The sequence below is a fragment of the Chiloscyllium punctatum genome, chromosome 38, assembly GCF_047496795.1.
Source record: "Chiloscyllium punctatum isolate Juve2018m chromosome 38, sChiPun1.3, whole genome shotgun sequence".
Taxonomy (NCBI): domain Eukaryota; kingdom Metazoa; phylum Chordata; class Chondrichthyes; order Orectolobiformes; family Hemiscylliidae; genus Chiloscyllium; species Chiloscyllium punctatum.
In genome coordinates, this window is record NC_092776.1 from 58,188,574 (window position 1) to 58,201,448 (window position 12,875).

Consider the following 12,875-nt stretch of genomic DNA (forward strand, 5'->3'; position numbering starts at 1 on the left):
ATTGCATTGTTTGCAATATTCAACATGTTTTTCAAATGTACCTTAACAATCTGCTCTCTAACTACAAAGAAAAAAGTGTTGCCTGTCGAGGTAAGTATTAACACAGCAGAAGATGACTTTGGTCTGTCCAAACATGTTTGTTTCCCATTGGCAGGGGCAACTCACAGCTGGGAGTTGCAGACAGGCTCACTCTAAGGTTAGAGGCGGTATTGAGTGGCACAGCAACATTTGGGGGATGGGGGAGGTTGCGGGGGGGGGGGGGGGGGGGGAAGTTGGGGGAAAGGAGAGATTGGGAGCGAGGTAAAATCCCTCAGGATGCAATGTTTGTCACACAATCACCGTTGAAACAATCGTCAGGTACAGTAGCAGAGAAACAATGGCTTGCTTTGCTGTTCAGAGTAGATCCATATCGTGCTATCAGAATGTACAATGATAAATTTTATGAATTAAGTCCCTTACCAGCTCTCCCACCGCCCCCCCCCATCCCCCGCCCTTGATGTAAGAGCTCACTCGTGTGGAACATGGGAGGCGGAGTGGGGGGAGCGAGGAACTTCTGCACATGCCCATAATAACTCTCTCCAGCGGGGGCAGCTTTACATAAGACTTCGGTGTCAGTCTATCGGAAGCAACAGTGGCAAGAGCTTCGAGAGGAGAGGCTGGGAGCCGGGGAGCTGTCCATTGCAACCGGGAAGAAAAAACAAACAACACCTTGATTCTGCTGGGTGACAGTGAAAGCGTTGGATTTTCTTGAGGAATCTGGAGCTGGCTACACACAAGACACACACACACAGAGAAAAATAACAAAACTACTGCAGAGCTCCTGGGTGCTGCTGAAAGGAGGTTTTACTCTGGAGTCGTCGGGCGAGGAGCAGAACGGGGAAATTAGAAGTTCACTGTGTGCTGCAGTTAGACCTCTGGCTGCTGCCTCTCTGTGTCTCAGTGTGTGTGAGAGAGAGAGACAGAGACTGGGAGAGGGAGCTGGGCGAGCCCGCACGGAGCTCTCCATGGCTGATTAGAGAGTGATGTTTGGAGAGAGGACAGAAACTGTGCACATCCAAGGGGCTGCGACTCCCACCCATGGGTGCCCGCCAAGGCGGGCTGGCGACGGCGCGGCCGAGCTAGTGTGCCTCGCTGCAGGTACCGTGGACAGCGCCTGACCAGCGGGCAGCCTGCGCAGGATGGGTAAGGTCCTGCCTCTCTCCCCTTCACCACAGTCACAGGCAATTAGGGATCCTGCTTTAAGTTGCTTGAAATCTGAGGGTCTACATTAAAGTTGCGGCCAGTGCATGTGTGTGCGGCTGCAAGATAAGATTATATCTTAAAACAGCAAATATTTGAAAGGAGGTTTGCTTTATACTTAAAGTTGTGAGCTATATGTGTGTGTGTGTTTACATGCATGTGTGTGTATGTGCAGGGTGAGATTACACTTTACATTTTCCAAAGGGTTTTGCTTAAAGTTGTGATCTCTGTGTATAGGGAAAGATTATGTCTTAGCAATAGCCAAGATTTCAAAGATTTTTTTTCCCTTTCAATTAGGCGGAGCGTCATATGTAGCTACAGCACAGAAAAAAAAGACTCTTCAGCCCATCTGTGCTAGTCAAAAAAACCCCCACCTCACTTAGGAAGGGTCACTGGACCTGAAACGTTAGCTCTGATTTCCCTCCACAGATGCTGTCAGACCTGCTGAGCTTTTCCAGCAAATTCTGTTTTTTGTTTCTGATTGCAGCATCTACAGTTTTGTTCTGAGTTTTGCCTAAGTATTCCAATCCCCTTTCTGGCACTTGGCCCCATCGTCTTGTTTGCCTTGGTATCACAAGTGCACACCTAAATACTTGTCAAAATGTCATGAGGGTTTCGGCCTCTCCCACACTGACAGGCAGTGAGTTCCAAATCCTCATCATCGTCTGGATTTTTAAAAATCCTCACGGTCCCTTTAAAGCCCCTGCCCTTTACCTTAAATCTATGCCCCTGGTCACTGGTCCCTCCAGTATCCTGTTTACCCTGTCTATGTCCCTCATAATTTTGTCCACCTCAATCATGTCCCCTCTCAGTCTCATCTGCTCAAAGTGAAATAAGCCCAGTCTGTCCAATCTCTCCTCACAACTGAATCTCTCCAGCCCAGACAACATCCTGGTAATTCTCCTCTGGATTCTTTCCATCGCTGCTAGAGTCATGTGGCGTGTGAACAGAACAGAATAGAGTCGAATCCCCACAGTGTGGAAACAGGCCCCTCCTGACCGGCCCCCTGAAGAGTATCCCACCCAAACCCATTCCCCTATCCTATTACTCTGCTCTAACCCCTGACGAACTCATTCCTGAGCGCTATGGGCAATTTAGCATGGCCAATCCAGCTAACCTGCACATCTTTGGACAGTGGGAGGAAAGCAGAGCACCCAGAGGAAACCCACACAGATGTGGGGAGAATGTGAAAACTCCACACAGACTGCAATCAAACCTGGGTTCCTGGCACTGTGAGGCAGCAGTGCTAACCAGTGAGCCATCATACCACCCCTTGTGTGTGGTTGCAATGTTGCCCATTGCTAAAACTGTAAAAGTTGATGATAGTAAGCATGATGTGCAATGTCTGATTTTCACCGGTGAAACAGGAAGGGTTTGATCCTGAGTCTGAACGATTCCGTCTCCCTGTTGCAGGTCTCAGTGGGATCGCAGTGTTGGTGATGGCTCCCACTGTCTTCCTGAGCGTCGTCACTGCCGCGGCCGAGCGGGGCTGCCCCGCCAACTGCAGATGCCACGGGAAAATCGTGTACTGCGAGTCGCTCAGCCTGCAGGAGATCCCTCCGAACCTGTCCCCGGGCTCCCTGGGCCTCTCGCTGCGCTACAACAGCCTGCACCAACTGCAACCCAACCAGTTCCTGGGTCTCAAGCAGCTCACCTGGCTGTACCTGGACCACAACTACATTGACCAGATCCACGAGCAGGCCTTCGCTGGAGCCCATCGACTCAAGGAGTTGATCCTGAGCTCCAACCGCATCAGCTCCCTTTCCAACCAGACCTTCCGGCCGGTCAGTAACCTCCGTAACCTGGACCTGTCCTACAACCAGCTGCAGGTGCTGCAGCCTGAGCAGTTCCGGGGTCTCCGCAAACTCCAGAGTCTGCACCTGAGGTCCAACCGCCTGCGGACGGTGCCAGTCCGGATCTTCCAGGACTGCCGCAACGTGGAGTTCCTCGACTTGGGTTACAACCGGATCCGCAGCCTGGCCCGGAACGCCTTCGCCGGCCTCGGGCGCCTGGTGGAACTCCACCTGGAGCACAACCAGTTCTCCAAGGTCAACCTGGGCCACTTCCCCCGGCTCCTGGCCCTGCGCATCCTCTACCTGCAGTGGAACAAGATCAGTGTGGTCATCCAGGGCATGTCGTGGACCTGGAGCTCCCTGGAGAAGCTCGACCTCTCCGGCAACGAGATCCAGGCCATTGGGCCCAACGTCTTCCAGTGTGTGCCCAACCTGCAGACCCTGCAGCTGGACTCCAACAAGCTGACCACCATCGGGCAGGAGATCCTAGAGTCCTGGATCTCGCTCAGCTCCATCAGCCTGGCCGGGAACATGTGGGAGTGCAACCACAATATCTGCTCGCTGGTCAACTGGCTGAAGAGGTTCAAAGGTCGGAGGGAGAGCACCATGCTGTGTGCCGGTCCCAAGGCACTGCAAGGTGAGCAGGTCATGGACGCCGTCGATAACTATGAGCTCTGCATCAAAAAGCAGAGGGTCTCTACCCAAGCCGTGCCCAAGCTGTCCGCCAGGCCCACCTTCCGAACGAGACTTCCCAAAGCCAACGGGGAGGTCAAAGGCCAGCCCGTGCCCGCAGCCAGTGCCAGCCCCACTGATGCCAGCTCCGACCCTGACTTGGGGGAACCCATCTCCTTCCACAAGATCATAGCGGGGAGTGTGGCCCTGTTCCTCTCAGTACTGGTCATCCTGCTGGTCATCTATGTGTCCTGGAAGCGGTACCCAGCCAGCATGAAGCAATTCCAGCAGCGCTCGCTGGGGCATCGGCATCGGAAAAAGAAGAGGCAGTCTTTGAGACAAATGGTCCCCAGCACCCAGGAGTATTATGTTGATTATAAACCTGCCCACGCTGAGGCCACTGAGATGTTGATGAATGGAGCAGCTCCGTGCACCTTTAGTAAATCAGGCTCCAGGGAATGTGAGGTATGAACTTCTTATAAAGCGCAGCGACGGGTGAAACTATGGCGGGGAACTAGGTTGGAACTGTCCCCCTTTCTCAATGAAATTGACAGAAGGTCTCTCTGTTGTTGCATTCCCCATGTAAAATGCTGTTTGGTTGACAATGCATTCTTTGCTAAAAACGTATTTAGACTTTAAACAGCTATAAATATGTGTCATCGAATGATAATTTCTCAAAAGGTCTGTCACTGCTTTCATCACAGCTGTGCCTAGTTTTTCGAAACATCATGTTGCTTTCTTGTCCAGTATTAAGTGCAGGTTTAAACCTCGATCTATCCTCCAGTGCCATTCTGCGTGCTGTGTTTAATTCAGCTGATTGCTAGCCTGGCTTCTGGCTCCATCGTGGTTATTTGAATCTGACAGCTGCTGCTTAAACCGAAATTAAATCAGTCATTAGCTCTTTCTGAACTTTAACTTGCACCCCATTGAATATCTGCGATGCATTGCCGAAATCTCAGCTGCATGTGGTTCAGATTCTTTGGTTGGGGGGGGGGGGGGGGTGGGGAGCGGGGGCCTCTGCCACATTGACACAGTGCAAGCTTCCTCTCAATGGGAGCTGAAGGATGGTGTGAGGGAATTTGCCCAGTCTCTCAGAATCAGTAAAGGGTAGTTTATCCAAAGGCTGCAAGCCCAGACATTTAGAACAATGAACAGATTCATTTAGGGAGATTTGGGGGTGGGGTGGGGTGGGGGTGGGGGGGGCAACTCCTTCATCTGGTAGGGGATTTGAGATCAAGGAGCTGAAATTGATTCCAGCCTGCCAAGGGGTGAAATCAGTTCCTTTTAACACAAACACCAGTGAATTGTTAGAATGCCTGGAACTCTCTCACTGTGAGGTGGAGGATGGGTGGTTGTCAATTGAAAATTGAGATCAATATGTTTTTCAGGGGAAGACTTAAAGAGATGTACATGATAGATGGATAATGAGGACTGAAGTGGAGATAAGCCTTTATCTAAATAATAGAATTGCAGCTCAAAGGGCCGAATGGCTTGCTCCTCTTCCTTACCTCAGTGTGGAATGGAGAGCAGGCATGCTTGCTGGCTTGATGCTTGACAGTGTTCTCTTCAGAGGCTGAAGCTATGTCAGTCCCTGGAGATTGGTAATGTAGCCCCTTGGTCTACAATCTGGGCATGCCTTGGGTTGGCACTGAGTCCCTCAGGTGAAGCGCTTGAAGTGACACCGTTACTCATTTTACAACCGGCAAATAAAACGTGGGCTGCTTCATTCTTCCAATTGTTTCTTCATCCAAAAATGACTCCAGACATCAGAGAAAGCTGGGAGAGAGGAGGTGGGGATCTTCCATCAGATATTCAGCATGATATCGGCTTAGAAACACAAGATCGTATAAACCATCAAAAGCAACAAAAGCTTGTGAATTTGAGGACACTGATTTTAACTAAACAGATGAATTGTATAGTTTCTGAACTCATATGACTGCGAGCATTTTTTGTTTTAGCAAAGAGAACAGAAGTGAAGTTGTTCCTCCAGCCCTTCCAATATTGAATCTTTCTATACCTGTAATTATGTAATGGTTTGAGGAAGTGATAATTATCAGTTGGTGTGGTTAATGGGTCAGGTGGAACCATGTGCATCTTTTAAAGTAGTCAGCCCTTGCTATTTGAAGACAGGTGGGTTTGAAAATATCCCCTCAATGTAAGATATTCTAATGTGTTTGCTGTTCCTCCTGATCCTGTTCAACATCTCTCTGCTGCATTAGGAAGTCTTTCCCAACCTGTTAAGTATGGCCACCAATGTCTGAAGTGACATTGTGAAATATTTATGAATGTGCCTGCTGAGTGGTGAGGCTTGCTAAATTATTTTCGCAGCTGCTTAAGGACGATGAGGAGCAGACTGGCACGTCTCAGACGATGTGTTCCATACATGATGTTCAGGCTGGGGTTTCCAGTGTGGCTACTGTTCAGACAAAACCATACGGTTGGGGGAGGCGGTGACCAAAGGCAAAGTGCTAGACAGTAGTAAAGGATGGAAAATCAGCGGTGGCATTCATCTCTGACACATTTCAACTCATCCATAGCGGGTGGCTTGCTTCAAGGAATATGACTGTGAAGTCGACCTGAGTTAAGAAGCAATGGGTAACTCAAGGGAATTTAAAATGCGCAAATATTCCTCTGATGTGGCAGGTGGGGGTCTGGGGAGGTGGGGAGGGTGGGGGGGTAGCTGTTGCAATTGACCTACAAAAACCTGTTGTGGTGTTTTTGTTTTGCAAAATTTGTAAGTTTAATCCTCTGAGTCTGCCTATTTTACAAAGGAGCGGTGACAGATAGAAGACTGTGAATGGTTTTCCACAGTATGTGGAACAGGATCAATAAACTAAAGAGAAATAATTAAACAGGGCAGGAAGGTATTTTAAATTCTGGCTGGCTAGTGCAGAGGAAAATCTATCACACAAAGCCTTACTCAGAAACGAGACTGTTAATTAGCCCGACACGGTCGCCAGTGCCAATCGTACTGCATGGGTTTTCCAGAATAATATAGCCAGTGTTTCGTTGGGTGAAGAACTAAGACACTGTCAGGTTTATGACTAAACATAAGTGTAACCTCTGCAGAGTGACAGTGTTGGAAAATGGAGGCCTCTGATGCCATAATTGGAGCAACAGACACTTCTCTGCTTATTTTCATTTAACACAATGGAAAGGACCAGCATAATAAGCACTGTGACTTGAAATGCAAAGATCCAGGATCAATTTCATAGAAGATGCAGCATAGAAAACTAGGTCTCCCTACTCACTGCCAGCTAGTTTTTTTTGCCAGGGCTTAGTAACGCACACAGTATAATCATAAGCAACAGGCACTGCTCCTAATGCGGGTTGTTAGAATTATGCTTTATCTTTCTAAAAGTTGTGATGTATGACCATTATTTAATTGAAACAGGGATGATTTCCTACTTTCCCCAATTGAATTAGTAAATACATGGTGTCTGAGCTGTACTAATGCTGTTGCAGTTGAGTTATAGCCTACACCAGTGGACAGACTCATATATTTACGAGAAACAGTATCATTTTCAGCTCACCTCTACAGTATGGCTAGTGAATTGATTGCAGCAGGTTATGCCTGGAAGGGCAGTGATATAGTGCCATTCAGGTCAATAGGTGTTACTGCATTACCCTGCATCTCACCGATAAATATCATTCACTTCATTTTTATCATGCCACTGGCAGGAAAACAATCGAGAAGTATGTACTTCCATGTTTAAATGCACATTCTCCATTGCATTTGTTGCAAGGAATCTTCAGAACAGAAATAGCCCATTTTGCCCTGCAGGTCCGAGATGCCAGGGTCCCCTTTAATGCTTTTCCAGTGAGTGTGAGTCACTGATAAGGCCAGTATGTACTAACCATCACGAGCCACACTGAAGGAAGTGGTGGTGAGCTGCCTTCTTGAACCAACGCACTCCATTCATAAATCATTGAGGATCATAGAATCCCGTCAGTGTGAAAACAGGCCATTCGGCCCATCGAGTCCACACTGACCCTCCCTAGAGCATCCCGCCCTGTAACTATCCCTGTAACTCTGCATTTCCCATAGCCAACCCAATTAACCTGCACATCTTTGGGATTGTGGGGGAAAAAAACCGGAGCACCCAGAGGAAACCCACACAGACACAGGGGTGCACGTGCAGACTCCACGCAGACAGGCACCCAGGGGATGGAATCAAACTCAGGTCCCCGGCCGTGCTAACCGCTAAGCCAGCGTGCCACCATTGCCACAGGGCATACCCTCACAGTAGACCCTCCATTTCCAAACATGGAGCTACCCCTGAAATGTATCCGTGCCCTAAGTTTGTGAAATAATCGCCTAGTGGGATTATTGCTCAAGTAGCAATCCAGAGACACAGCTAACATTGTGGGTGACCCAGGTTTGATACTGCCACGACAGATGGAGGAATTTGAATTCAATAAAAATCTGGAATTAAAAGTCCAATGATGATTGGAGAGCTTGAGTTTTAAGGACAGCCTGGGGCTTTTTTCCCCTGGAGGGTCAGAGGTTGAGGGGTGACCTCATAGAGGTTTATAAAATCATGAGGGGTATGGTTAAGGTGAATGGGGGGGGGGGGGGGAGTTTAAAACTAGGGTCATTTTTTAAGGAGAGAGAAGAGGGATTTAAAAGGGACCTGACAGGAAACTTTGTCACACATAGGGTGGTTTGAACGTGGAATGAGATGCCAAAGGAAGTGGTAGGTGCAGGTGAAATTGTGACATTTAAAATAATTTGGATAAATACATGAATACGAAAAATTTAGAGGGATATGGACCAAATGCAGGCAAGTGAGACTTGTTTAGACTGGGAAACTTGGTCAGCATGGATGAGTTGGGCTGAAGGGTCTGTTTCCATGCTGTATGGCTCTATGATTGTTGGAAAAACCCATCTGGTTCACCAGTTTCCATGAAAAGAGGAAATCTGCTATCCTTACCTGATCTGGTCTACATGTGACTCCAGACCCAGTGCAATATGGGTTGGCTCTCTGGGAATGGACAATAAATGGCTCATGATTGCCACATCCCACTTATAAATAATAAAAAAAACACACCTCATGGCAGTTGGTCCACATTCTCTGTCGTCTCTCATCATGTTTTGATTTAATCCATTAGTGGAATTTGTTTACATCGATGCCCACTTTGGTCTCAGAGATGAGCAGCTCTCTCCAGCCGCCACTCTCTGCCAGGTGCCCTCTGGGTTTTGTGTGCCCGACCTGATGGTACATTGGCAATGATTGAGAGCACTGAAGCCAGGACTATTTTGGGACTGGCAGTTCTCAGTGAGGGGGGTGAAGAGATGCTGAAGATTGAAAGGAGGCACAGTGCAGGTATTAAAAATGCTGAGCGGCAATCCATGAAAATGTAAACAACCTATTCCATTTAGATTAGAGCGCAGGAGGAGAGACAGACAGATTCAAAATGAGCAAAGTTCAAATCAGTTATCTCCTTTACCCCTGAGCGATGCATAATTGCAACAGTTTTGTCCCAGACCAAAGCCTTTGTTTCATTTGTCACGGTTTCTTGAAAATCGCAAAGCTATTTTTTTAGAAACGCAAGCTGACTGCATTTATCTTCAGTTTGCTGGGAATTCACTGAAGCAGGAAAACATGTTTGCACCTTTTTCACAGTCTTAACACATATTCAGCCGTGACTTAGTCCCAGGACAGGGAACTGTTGGTAATGCATAGTCTGTGATCAGTGCTGTTAGGAGATGAATGACCAATTCTCACTGGATTCTCATCAGAGAATTTATTGCATAGGCTTCAACTTTAACCTTACTTTTCACCTCAAATGGTTTGACCGCTCTGCTCCACCCTCCCCTGAAATGTTAACTTTAAATATAAATCACCCAATTTGCTTTTTTCTCCTGGGTGTGCCCCTAGCTTGTGTTTTTTTCTCATTTAATCATGGGACATGGGCATCGCGGTCTGGCCAGCATTAACTGTCCATCCCTAGTTGCCCTTGAGAAGCTGGCGGTGAGCTGCCTTCTTGAACCGCTGCGGTCCTATAGTGCTGCCCTCTCATTCCAGGAGATACCAAGGAAATACTGGTGGGATGTCAACCTTGGGTGAGGACTCATCCCATTAGGCAGTCCTTCTTGGAGTCACACGGCATTCAACCACATTGTATCTTGAAGGAATGCCCAATACATCCCACTCCACCTCCTGCCCCCTCCCCGTTGCCTTGGAGCTTTCTCCTTTGCAGTTGTTCATCCTGTTTCCTTGCGAAAGCTCCTTTGACTCTGTTCCCACCACCTTTTCAGGTTCCAGATCACATTGCACAGCACTAGAAAAAAAAGTGCTTCTCCGCATCTTCCCCGTGCAGTAACAGATCACTCAGCAAAGTTTATTTTCTGTACGTTAATACCACTGTCACTGGTGGTGGTGTAGCTAGTGTGTGAATGTTGTGAACAGTCATTGGCTGTGACATGGCTGACGTGGGAGTGCTCTGTGCCACTGTGTTACCACATCTGTGAAAGTCCTGAACTGTCATTGGCTGTGGTGGACCAGCTCTTGGCCAGTCCTGTACATGGACAAAATGGAATAACTTAACCTTCTGTTAAGGATAAAGATAATAAAATGATCCCTAAAGTCATGTTTTCAGCTACATACTGGATGGCTCTAATTCACATGAAAAGGCAAGCTCACTGTTTTATGCATGAGCAATATAAAAAAAAGGATAAATATTGAGTGGGTTGGGTGAAATTCAAATTAACCAAGTGTTTGATAAAAATCCAAGGCCTATATTTTGTGTAACAGCATGCAGATCAATTCTCTACCTGGCAATGTTCTTATATATATATCAAAACAGAACATGTACCATTTCTCTTGAGTGGCACATCCCTCTCCAAGAGATCTTACATGTCATTAGGCAGGTCTAAGGCTGAGGACCATCCATTCCCACACAAGGATCCTAAACAGCTCAAACCAAGCCAATCACCAATATTGACCCCTGGCAACCTCTCTCTGTTGTCCATTTGGGATCTTCATATCTTTTTGAGACACTAATTCACAGTGCACTACGAAATTGAATAAGATGAACAGTAGCGCCCAATGACAGGGCCTCTACACCAAGAAATCCTGGGGCAGCTAATCATTAACAGTGCTTCACATTACAGCAACCTGTAATGTTTCAAGCATTACAGGTTCAATCTCTACTTGGAATCACAGAATTGCTCCAGCACTGAGGACGCCAGTCAGCCCGTCATCTCTATGCCTGCTCTCTGGATAAGCAATGCACCTAGTGCCATTCCCACATCTTTCCTCTGGAGCATTGCACATCCTTCCTGTTCAGATAATGATTCAGTTATCTCTTGGGTGAACCTGCCTCCGCTGTACTCTCAGCCAGTACATTCTGGTGTGGCGAGAGTCAGGCAGAGCAGAGGGCCTCTTTGCTTCTGGGACTGGCCACAAGAACCAGTAATAAGGTCAGGCAGTGGAAGATGGAGAGTAAAGTTTGAAATAACATCTCCAGCCTCCTGCCCACAGATAGGCAGCATACAGTGTGACCAGTGGTATGCTTAAGGGCTTCTGTGATTGGTGAACACCACAGGGACTGCAGCACATCGTCAACTCCCTAAATAACACTGCAGTGCAATTTCCTTTGAAGTTTTGATGTTTGCAATAGTACGCCATTAGAGGATGGTTAATCAGTTAATTTACTTTGCTTATTTGATCGTCAAAAGAGTGAACACCTTGGTCCTTCAGTTTTTGCAAAACCTTTAGAATTGTGTAGTTTATTTTATATTATCTCTCCATGTGTTAGTTGTCATTGTTCAGGAGTAAATATTTCCTGAGTAGTTAACACACAGAGGAGGCAGACAGCAGAGAGTCTCTCCAGTCTGGGCTGACTCTGGGAGGTTTTGCTGCAATTTGGAAACAGGCAGGACAACCTACTCAGGGTTTCCAACATGAGTGTGGCCCAGGAGCTTCTGTCATTTGCAACTGATGCACACAACTCCTGAATGTCATCCCCCAAAGTTAGAACTGTAGAAGCATTCCGTGTACTCAGCTACTTCATAGAGTCCCTAAAGTCTGGAAGCAGGCCACTCGGCCCATCAAGTCCACACCAATCCTCCAAAGAGCATTCCCACCTAGACCCACCCTGTAAACCTGCATTTCCCATGGCTAACTTACCTATCCTGGACACTATGGGCAAGTTAACATGGCCAGTCCACCCTGACCTGCACATCTTTGGACTGTGGGAGGAAACCAGAGCACCCAGAGGAAATCCACACGCTCACAGGGATATCATACAAACTCCACACAGATGGTCACCCGAAGGTGGAATTGAAAACAGGTCCCTGGCACTATGAGGTAACAGTGCTAACCACTGAGCTACCATGCCACCCTATTGTGGGAGAAAAGGTCCTGTTGTTAAGTGAAATGGTTGGCCACCATCCCACATCATGGATGATTTGTGACACAAACAGGATCCTGTACTGTTCCACATAACTAGTCAGTAAATCCTGGTTCCCTCCTGATGGATTTCCACCTTCTTTCCCCACTTTTGACTCTTAAAATTGCCAACCTCTTCACTTTTGGTTCATTATTTATTCATTACAGGTCTTTGATCCAAATAACAAAGTGTCAGGGTGGATACACAAGAACACGAGATGTTGGATTAGGACTAGACCATTTGGCCCATTGAATCTGCTAAAGAAACTTCCACTCCACTCTCCTGCCTCCCCCGTATCCCTCAATTCTCTGACAGACTAAATCCCTGTCTACTCCAGCCGATTTGACAAAGATGTATCCACAATCCTCTGGGATAGAGAATTCCAAACATCACAACTCTTTGTGTGAAATAATATCTCCTTATTTCAGTCCTAAATGATGAGCCCCTTATCCTGAGTGTGAGACCCATGTTTTATATTTCCCACTCAGCAGATAGAACTTCTCAGCATTTACCCCGTCAAGCGCTGCACGATCAGATGTTTCATTGATCTTGCTTCCTACTCTTCCTAATACCAGAACATTTTGAGCCAATTCCTCAACTTCTCATGACGGGGCAAACACCTCATTTCAGATATTAATCTGGTGAACCTTAACTGTACTGTCACCAATGCAAATATATCCTTCCTCAAACACAGAGGTCAAAATTGTATAAAGTATTCCAGACCTGGTCTCACCAAAGCCCCTGTAACAAGTCATGTCATCATAGTCTTACTAA

At 47.2% G+C, this 12,875-nt stretch overlaps 1 protein-coding gene across 3 annotated transcripts in view; it reads left to right on the forward strand.

The window, feature by feature from the left end:
• Positions 1–590: 590 nt before the first annotated feature.
• The window catches only part of LOC140463648 (leucine-rich repeat transmembrane neuronal protein 4-like), a 404,939-nt gene continuing 392,654 nt past the window's right edge, over positions 591–12,875 (forward strand). For 2 of the 3 annotated variants that reach the window (XM_072557958.1, XM_072557957.1), the window contains exons 1-2: positions 591–1,182; positions 2,653–4,169. In XM_072557958.1, coding sequence (XP_072414059.1) covers positions 1,179–1,182; positions 2,653–4,169 — 1,521 coding nt within the window. In that variant the 5' untranslated portion in view covers positions 591–1,178. The remainder of the gene's footprint in view (positions 1,183–2,652; positions 4,170–12,875) is intronic. The other variant, XM_072557956.1, reaches the window with a different exon arrangement.